The 9,827-nt window shown below is 35.2% G+C and overlaps 1 protein-coding gene across 1 annotated transcript; it reads right to left on the reverse strand.

Moving 5' to 3' along the window:
* Positions 1-510: 510 nt before the first annotated feature.
* GCP4 (GAMMA-TUBULIN COMPLEX PROTEIN 4) lies at positions 511-9,827 on the reverse strand. Its single transcript, XM_028268954.2, has 16 exons — positions 9,472-9,827; positions 8,684-8,975; positions 8,142-8,278; positions 7,027-7,125; positions 6,323-6,443; positions 5,794-6,063; positions 5,462-5,542; positions 5,303-5,386; positions 4,294-4,380; positions 3,967-4,022; positions 3,647-3,838; positions 3,205-3,430; positions 2,619-2,707; positions 2,247-2,400; positions 952-1,074; positions 511-868 (listed from the first exon to the last, which is right to left on the reverse strand). The coding sequence occupies exons 1-16, from the start codon at positions 9,639-9,641 to the stop codon at positions 806-808; spliced, it is 2,244 nt and encodes a 747-aa protein (XP_028124755.2). The 5' UTR covers positions 9,642-9,827; the 3' UTR covers positions 511-805.

Genomic DNA, 9,827 nt, shown 5'->3' on the forward strand with positions numbered 1-9,827 from the left:
GACTGAGTCTACAATTCATCCTTTTCGGACTTATGAATCAATTCTTTTTTATAAACTCTATTTATATATAAAAATTATACCAAAAAACCAATCGCAAAAATAATGTTACAAATAAAAAGCACCTTCTTCAATGTTTTATTTTAAAATGAAATGTTCACATTAAATTACATCATTTTATACCAAAATTATAGATGAATTTTTTTTTATACCATTATTAAAAAAAATGATATCATGATTGCCAACTAAATTAGCCTTTTCAATAAGATTATACTCACCATATTTTTAAGTCATGTTTTATACTATCTAATATGTGACATACAATGATTGTTGTAATAGTATACATACAAGTCTCATTCATATGAATATTCAACCATTAATAATTATGTGTGGTAAACCAAAAAATGATATAAAAATATGATAAACATATAACTAATTGTTTTTTTAAACAAACTTTTTTTTTTTTGATAATATATATATATATTTTTTTTGGAACAATTTTGATAGTGTAAATTTATGAAAATCTCTCAAAAAAAGTTTTATATAATACTACATAATTCTTTTAAAAAAAAAAAAAGTTCAGTGGTCCAATTGAACCCCGCCCATGTGTCTAAAGTGCCCGGCTAACAGCAGGCCGAGCATTGGATTCAACCTTCAAGCTTTAGCTACAAGACGATGAATCAACTAAATTTCAACTATCACATGAGAATCTATCTACATTTGAACCAGGACCATTGGAGCACTACCTCACAGTCAATACCTTGGCCGGTTCTAAAGCAGAGAATATTGAATGTTAATTTCATTATTACTAATGCAAAACTGGGAGTATTGGGCGTGGTCTGACAACATTCAGTACGCCTCGAGCAGTTGTCTGTTGACAGAAAAATAAAATAATTAGAACATCAGTGTTGGAACAAAATTAAAAAGAAGCATCTCTTGAGAAGATCGAGTTACCTCAAAGAAGTAATTGAAGTTTAGACGTAAAAGAAAACGCCTAAGAAATGGGGCTCTCTGACTCCCGGCAAGCCTGCTGCTACGTAGTATGGTGTATAAGGAGTTTGATGTCTTGTTAAATTCCTGGAGTGGAAGAAACACAATAAAATTTGATGGTGAAATTCAAAGCTAATAATAATAATAATAATTAGAGGCAACAATACTTTGGATTAGAATGCTACTACCAAACTTGGCAGAAGTTTACTTGATGTTCATAATATTCAATAATGATATTGTTGGTTACATATTTTGTATAGGCCAATCGTAACTTAACACGTGGCACATAAAGGGTAATTTGGAGAGTTAATGCAAATCTCCAACCAGTAACAGACACGTAGCAGTTTATATTAGTAATGGTGGGTCTGTGTCGCATAAAAGCAGTTAGAAGGTGCGACATGACATGGCCCAACGGTTACTCAAAAGTTCAAATTCAAATACAGGAGGGAAGCCTAACGACAAAGAAGACGTCGTAGGAGCAGATTGTTCAGGACAATAACGAAAGATCACGGCAGTACATTTTGACGGTTACCATTGGGAAGTATAAATAGAGAGAAGGCCCTAGAATGAAAGACCCAGATTCAAATCCAGAAACCAATTTATTTACTTCATATTTCTTTCCAGTTTTACATTTTCAATTCTTTACATTTCCAGTTCTTCAATTCTTGTGCTGAACTTCATTTCTTAAGAGTAGCTTCAAGTAGTCAATGCTGTAAACCTTTTCAAAGGCTGGGTCATTTCATTGTAAGTTCCTATTTAGTTAATGAAATTCAGTTTCTGAATTGCTCTGTACTTGTTATTTCTTATCAATTTTTCCTAAAACAAGTCACTAGTAAAAGTCTTCTTCATTGAGGCTAAAAGAAGTTCAACACAATCACCTGATAATTGGTTGGCAATTAAAATTCTGTAAGAACTGATTGATCCTTATTGGCACGCTTCAATTTACACTATTAACCCTTGAAAGCCAAAAAAGCCAACAGATATACAGAGGGATGCATGATCAATAGCTTCGGTAAAATTCTTACGTCTCATAAGACAGTGACCATTAATAGTAATTTACTTCACAGAGATGCTCAACTCCAATGCTAAAGAGTAGCAACTCATCTGAAGCTGTAGGTCGCATGGGGCAGTGACCTATCTGGTAAAGGGCACCGACCCATGCTCCCTGTACATGTACAGACAAAATTGAAAATATAGCGGATGAAAAGCTCATTTTACGGCCCAAATTATTATACAAGATAAAGATTAGATAACAATACCTCAGTTATACGATCCAGCTCAACAGTATTTGAGCTGCTTTCTTGGTTCTCAATATTCCAGCAGAACTGCAGGCAAAGTTTCATTATGCTGTCCAGTATCCTTGATACAGAGCCAATGTCCAAGAAAGATTGTGAAATTAAAGCTGATAAGTACCTGCAAGTAATGTCTCAATTATAACTAACTTACTAATATCACTGAATTTCGAACCAAATCCATTTAGGTAACCCAGAAGATCAATAATAGAAACCATATAAGTAAGATGTTCACTTTATCAATTCGTCAAAAGAATAGAACTATAAATGTACAATTATGAACAAGATACCATACTACAAATGCTTTGGAGAGAAACAGTTCCATCTAATTTTACTTACTCTTGATGGAAGCCCACCAGTTCAGTGAAATCACGAGAATCCTGAATATGAGCTTGCAATACATTCCATTGAGATTCAATCACGTCCACCTGGGAGGAAACAGGTGGTATTAAATAAGTTGAATAACCCTCAAAATGAAAAGGGAAAATATAAAGATTCCAAAGTATCTGTAAGATTGATTGGAATCATAGTGATGACATAACAGGTCCCACCAAGGACCTCTCTTGTACACCCCACCCTCAGGGGGAATAAAGGAGGGGTTTGCAGGAAAAACTCTTGGATAGCAAAAAAATGAAAAAATAAAAATCAACAATTAAACAACCAGACAGGAAAAAAGAAAAAAATAGGAAATAATAGTTCAGGCAAGGTTCACATCTACACAACAGAATTCAAATAGGGAAATCGATTTTGGAAGCTTAATGGGAAAGATTTTCACAATTTTCTTGCATCATGAAAATGTAGTTCTCCCAGCACATCTATAAATTTAAAGATTTAAGACACTTCAGTACATTGTGCATACATGATTTATGTAGATTCAGTTATAATTACACAAGATATGAAATGGAAGATTGTGCATATCAATTACCTGGATATAAAATTGAAGGTTTCTAATCAAGAAAGCCATATGCTCCCTAACCCGCCACATTGGTCTAAAACGTTGCCGTCTCTGCTGAGATATGGAGCAGTTCATACGGTCGTTGCGGTGTTTGGCAAAATCTGTGTGATCTTGATGCATCACAGAAGCCCATGATTTCTCCAATTCCATTTGGGTCCGCTTAAGCCGGAGCAAATATTGGAAGATCCGGCGGTACCTACAGCATTCTTAATGTTTTATAATTATAAATAAGGCAACTAAATTGACAATCAATAATGCTCTGCCACTGCATTTGCGCACACAAACAAGCCGGGGGGAGGGAAACTATGAAAATGTCACAGGAAAGGGAGGCTGGGAGAAGCTTTGTGAAGTAACTCCAACTCCATTACTTAGAAAAATAATTTCACCAAATCAAGGCAGCTCAGAAACTTACTTCGAGAGAACTTCTTGTGTAAAGAACAATTGTAAGGGCCAATCGACAGAGTATTCAAGAGCAATACCATCCCAACCATCAAGTGACATCTCTGCTGTATCTGATAGTGTGCTTGAGTCTCCCTCGCTGCAAGCTTTTGCCTTTGGCAAATCCACTTGGGAGGATTTAACTGAAATTCCAAAGGCAGGCATCCTGGTAGTGGTGAAAAGAGAAGTAAGCACATGTTCTTACTGCTATTAGATTACTAGGAACAAAAGAAACTGCTATTTGACAAACCCCATCTTCAATCAAACATAAAGAGTAGTCAACAGAGCTCTAACCGCAAGGACACCCTTGGAAAATATTTGTCTTCATCACTGATGGTCTTTATTGCGGCCTGCATTTCAAATATGCAAATGAATTTATTTTCATACTGAGCTGTTGAGAAATTCAACTTTTGCTAAATAGACAAGAATAAGTTGATGTGAAACTATAAAATCTTGGCAAACAACAAGAGGAAAGTTTCAGATTTAAACCGGCCATGGAAGAGCACCATTGGCACTTTAACTAGTAACTAAAACAAATTTATTTGGATGGATGTTCCCTAAATGCAACAAAACATTAGGTCAGAAGATAATTTTAAGAAAATGATCTTAAGCTAAACGTACCAGCTGAAACGGGACCATAAGATCAGATTCAGCAGTTGACTGGCGAGGTGGTAGACGCATCAACTGGCGACTTTCTTCGAGAAAACTCTAGCATATTAAACCATTTCTTATCAAGAACAATCCTCAATGTTTTAAAAGTAACAAAAGGAATTGCATAAAATTTGCTGACAAGATAGCAATGCAGGCAACATTCTTTCTGATCTTCATTTTGCTTTTAATCGTCATTATTTCCTAGCTTCATTGATGTTTGATTCAGAAACAAGAGGCATAATCATCATCAGGAGATGCTCGACTATATCATGAAGGCATGGAAGGATCCAAGAAATTCAAATCTCTCTTTTTTCACTCAACCTCCGCAATAGGATAACCAAAATAGTGAATTAGTGGGTCCACTAATTACTTCATCTATTATTTGGTTATGAAGTTTATGCTTGTTAACTTCATATTTATTTGAGTCCAATAGGAAGGATACAAAAAAACAAATGGAGTTACTGCAAGTTCTTTTTCCCACATTTTGGTATGTATAAAAGGAGTTGCAAGAAGTTTTGGAAAATCACAGTTCAAACAAAAAAAAAAGTTGTTTTGGAAAATCAGTTTTCTTTTTCAATTTTAATTAGTAATTATAAAATTAAGACATAATTAAACTATATGTTAAACTTTGAATACATTGCTGTGATATATAAAAAGTAAAGATTCTTCAGAAGGATTCAAATGCAAAAATATACTTAGAAGATTCTACAGATCAATTTTTGATTGGCATAAAAGTCGAGCAATATGTAAAGTTGTCAATAAATATTAATAATCACTAAAAGTCCTTAGAAATCTAAGAGCATGTTTTCAGATTGCCCCAAAACATTGCCATTGACAATTTTTGAAAGAGCATTTGCTTTTTTTTCTCCGAAGTGCGTGCACAGCTATATGCATCTTTTGCAAGGTTAATAAGAAATGACAAAAGGAACTCCACAGCATAAATATAACAGGGATAATCAAACTATTGGTCATTTTTTACCTGGAAGAAATCACCTTTGGCTAAAAGAAAGTAGTCTTTAAGGGCCTTCAAGTGGCCATTTAAGTTGGCACGTACAACCACAAGCTGCAGATATGGAGGGAAAACAGTAAAACAGATACTCTTGAGAAATAAAAGGAAAAAATATGTCACATTCAGAACCTGCCAAAGGTGACTGGCTGCAATAGCCTGAATTGAGTCCATAGCACACCCAAATGATCTTTTGTGGAACTCAGATGATTCCTGCACATAGTCAACCAAGGATTTAGCTTAAAAGCAAAAATGTGATACAGGAATATAATCTTCATTTCAGTTCCCATATGGGAACATAAAAGTAGGCCATTAAGTTGAATGAAGAACTATATTTCAAGTAGAAAAGTCAATGCATACAGTAAATAAACCAGAGCATATCAGTGACCTCATGCGAGCATCAATGATAGAAGGGGTGGCACAAAATAATATCTAAATCATACAAATGGACAATGCAGGAGGACCTTCAGGTTCTGAAGCATAGCTTCGATCTTATCAGCCTCAGACTGAGGAAGTAATTCTTCTCCAATTTTTGTATCCAAAGACGGTTCCCTCTGGAAAGAAAAGCGTTCCATAAATCCTTGAATTCTTTGTGATCCTCTTGGTTTCTGTTGATGGTACACGGCATCCTGAAATCGGAATGCAGGACTTGGATTCCGCAGAACCCTGACTGCTTTTCCAGCAAAAAGAACGGACTCTGCAACACGCATGGGGATATACTCTGGCAACATATCCTGTAAACAAAGCAGAAAGCACAAAAAGCTTTGCAACATCAAATATGGTCCATAAATTAGTACACAGCCAGCAAGATAACCCAAAAAAAATAATTCATGCACACATACACATAAAACCAAATAAAGCCCTATGGAAGTTGATGAGAAAAACCAAATCATCACCAATCTGTGTTCCAATTGAGATATACAACAAAGAAAATCAATAAAATGGTGGCAATCTGCATAAGGTAAATAATGCAAGAAATATGTTTTAATGTACCAAAGAAATGTGAAATCCCAAGTGCCAATCCGTTAGAGATGCTTCATTAGTTGACATGCATGCAAACTTTTCAAGCATATCTGAATGAGATGAGTCATGTTCTGTGTCCCTGTCTTCCTGCCTTGAGAAAAAACAAACACCACATACCCAATTTCAATCCTACTCCCCAAAACCAAAAGTCAAAAAACATACAATAATAAAGATAAACAAAAAGAGTTAAATGGAAAATGTTCAACTAGTCAATCACTACAACAAAGTGAGGGAAAGGAGTCAGCTTTTATCTACAGAAAAGTAGAGTAAATTCTCAAAGTTCCCTTGTTCATAATTTCTTACATCTCTATGTATGTGAACTTAGATAGCCATCACAAGAGGCACAATAGGACAAAAGAACATAAGGTCCATGACATTATGCCTCTCCAAATTGTATATATTAAGAACTAAGAACATTAGAAGCTGATCCTTTTTTTCCTGCTACTTTTCACTTTCTTCCTCATTTTCATTCTCAATTTTCTTTTATTGTTTCTACTTAAATATCGTTTATCTTGTGCTTCTCCTTCAAATTCTAAAGCACCAACAAGAAAGCCAAAAAAAAAAAAAAAATTGATTTTATTCATATAAGTTACCCACAAACAAGAAAAGCATGAAGGCCTGTTTGCATTTGGAATCGGGAGGAAATCACATAAAAATTCATTATTATTTGTTACCTGCTAATGAAAAATTCTCCATGCTGGTCATTAAGAATCCCATAAACCATCCAGGAAGCAAGTTGATTATACATGACCTGGTGCCCATGCCAAAGAAGCCTATGCTTTCAGGAAACCAAAACAAAAATAGTTTGGTTATTATTTTGTATCTCAATAAATATTATGTCTGCATTTCATAAACAACTAAAGTATAATTAACACAATACTACTCCATTGGGCTTTTAAGAATAAGTCATTTAGTCTGTCCCAGAAAAAGACCACTGGTTAAATCAACACTTATCACTAATCATATCACAGTAAATTTACGTTTGAAGTCCAAGATTAAGAAATTGTACCAGACAAAGACTGTAAAAACTATGCATCAAACACAATTTCAGAAATCTACCACTACTATTACATTTGAAGCATAGTATTAGTAACATGTTAAAACCTTGTTTAAAAATAAATTCTCCCATTCCATAGTCCAACTGAAGAACATCACTAACAGGTCAATTTAGTCACACAGATTATGGTCTGCTAATTTGACATGATGGTGATGGGTCCTAATTTAAACTAGTAATTCCTGATTGTAACATTTTTTACATATGGCTGAAATTGTAAGAAAGCATGTCTATATGGAAAGATCTAGGAGTTGCATTATTCTTGGATTCACGTAGCTCAGGCATGCTACAGGGCTCAAAGAGAAAATATGTTTCCTCTATATTGGACGATACCAGTATGTAAAACACTAAACCACAGTATGAGAGGCCTTGTGCATAGGTACACGGTAATTTTTTTTGTAAGGAAATGCATATAACAAAAAAGTCAACATCGACCCACTTTTAGCTGAAGACAACTAATTGCTGAGCAATAGAAATTTTCATTTCTACTTTTAATTCACTTCTATATGGATATCACAGCTATAAAAATGCATCATTTTTCCAATGTGTCAAAGAACATGGAACAACATATACATTTCATCAAAATTCTTTTTTAACAAAAATACATACAGCTGCCACGTGGTTGTGAACTTTAATTCAATTAAAAGACTAAACAGCCAACCAAGGCAAAAGAAAGTGGACCGTAAACATCCATACCAATTTACATGTAAACAAAGTTGATCGTAAAGTTCATACCTTTGGATGCATGTCTGTAGTTCAGGCACCCCACAATGGCATCGTTTGTGCAAAAGGTTAAGAAGTCGTCCTCCACAAATATCTTCACGCTCAATCTCTAGAATGAGCTCATAAAGAGGCGGCAAAAGAACAAAGAACTAGAACAAACATCCATCAATAACAAACACACGGGATAAAAGGATAAAAATCACTTCCAAAATGAAAATGAAAAAGAAAGAATACAATCCCTAGATACGAAACCCTTGAAGGAGTCACTTAGAAAAGGAAGTCACTTTGGAAAAATAAAACTGCAGCCTAGCAAACAATACATATAAGTTCATCCTTCTCATTCTCATAGTAAAAAACACTACTCAATGGACAGACAGCATATTCTGATAATAATAATTATAAAAAACTAATTCTTTACTATATTTTTATTACAAAATTAATTATGAGTATGAGCATTTGTATTAGTTAAGGAAAGAAACAAACATAAAAATAAAAATAAAATATATTTCCATGCCACCACAAGAGACTACAGATTTATGAAATTTACCACATACCTTATTGAGGCCTTGGGTAACTGTTGCCAAGATGGGCACAGAATCTGCCAACAACTTCTGCTCAATTTGTAGAACAGCAGACCTGTAAACTGACAGCACCTCAACAATGCCATTAGCAATGGCCCTCCTGTACACACTCTGCTTCTCCTTTTTCCCATTGATTAATTCAGAAGTTCGGGACATAGGAGACACATTTGCAGACCTTATCCAACTTAAATTCCGCGACTTTGCAGCAAAGCGGTCAAGTTCCCTATAGTAAAACCCTAAGGTAATTATCCGTTCAATTACATCCCTGCAAGCATTAGCAGTACAACACAACGTAAGAACCAAAAGAATTCGGGTTGTTTGGGATGATTTAAATAAGTGCACTTTTTAACATTTTACAAAAGGATATGCAGAAAATAAAGAAGTGTTGTGATCCAAATAAGTCACTACATATGCCCATGATGCTTGTAAAAAAACAACAATTCAAAGACTAAATTAACATTTTAACCTAAGAAAGGAGAGAAATTTATTAAAGATCGCTCACAATTAGGAATCAGCAAAACAAAAAGCTTAATTCTAACACCCAATTAGCCAAAATTAGGAACCAGGAAGACGTAAACCAAATGATTCAAAAAAAAAAAAAATCTTGGCAACCAAACACAGGGCAAGTTTCCATATAATACACATCAGAAAAACTGCTTCTTCCTCAGCAATCCATAAAGCCCTAGTACTAGAGAGAAATTTCGGCAGAACACTGTTGCGATCCATACAAAAACTTCAGAGAGAGGGGGAGAGAGAGAGACCGTTCGCTGGGTTGAAGAAAAGATATATCAGGAGCGAGCTTGAAGGTGCGTTCGTCAGAGATGGGAGTGTCGGGAGATAAGAAAATGCCGAGAGATTTCTGGTCTTCTCGCTCGTCGATTATGAGGTCTCCTGTGTAGCCCAATAGTGCCAGTAGAAGTTCGTGCAACATTGCGAAGATGATGATGATGAGTGAACGCACTCGCACACCAGTCGACAGTGAGAGAGATTGCTCACCGCAGTCCCGTTTGGTGCTCTGAAAGAAACTGGAGGAGGAGTTTTGAATTGCAAATGGAGACCGGAGTTTGTCTAGGAAAGGGGGTTTGGTTTTGCTGCTGTTGAGCTTAATGCGATCGAG

This window comes from Camellia sinensis, chromosome 14 (assembly GCF_055761805.1).
Source record: "Camellia sinensis isolate YWXY chromosome 14, ASM5576180v1, whole genome shotgun sequence".
Taxonomy (NCBI): Eukaryota; Viridiplantae; Streptophyta; class Magnoliopsida; order Ericales; family Theaceae; genus Camellia; species Camellia sinensis.

What these genes read in the sequence shown, in the direction of transcription:
- GCP4 (XM_028268954.2), bottom strand. Translation starts at nt 9,641, where the DNA reads ATGTTGCACGAACTTCTACTGGCACTATTGGGCTACACAGGAGACCTC. An exon ending in TTTCTTCAACCCAGCGAACG is followed by an intron (nt 8,976 to 9,471) that starts GTCTCTCTCTCT and finishes TAATGCTTGCAG; the next exon opens with GGATGTAATTGAACGGATAA. An exon ending in TTACCCAAGGCCTCAATAAG is followed by an intron (nt 8,279 to 8,683) that starts GTATGTGGTAAA and finishes TGTTTGTTCTAG; the next exon opens with TTCTTTGTTCTTTTGCCGCC.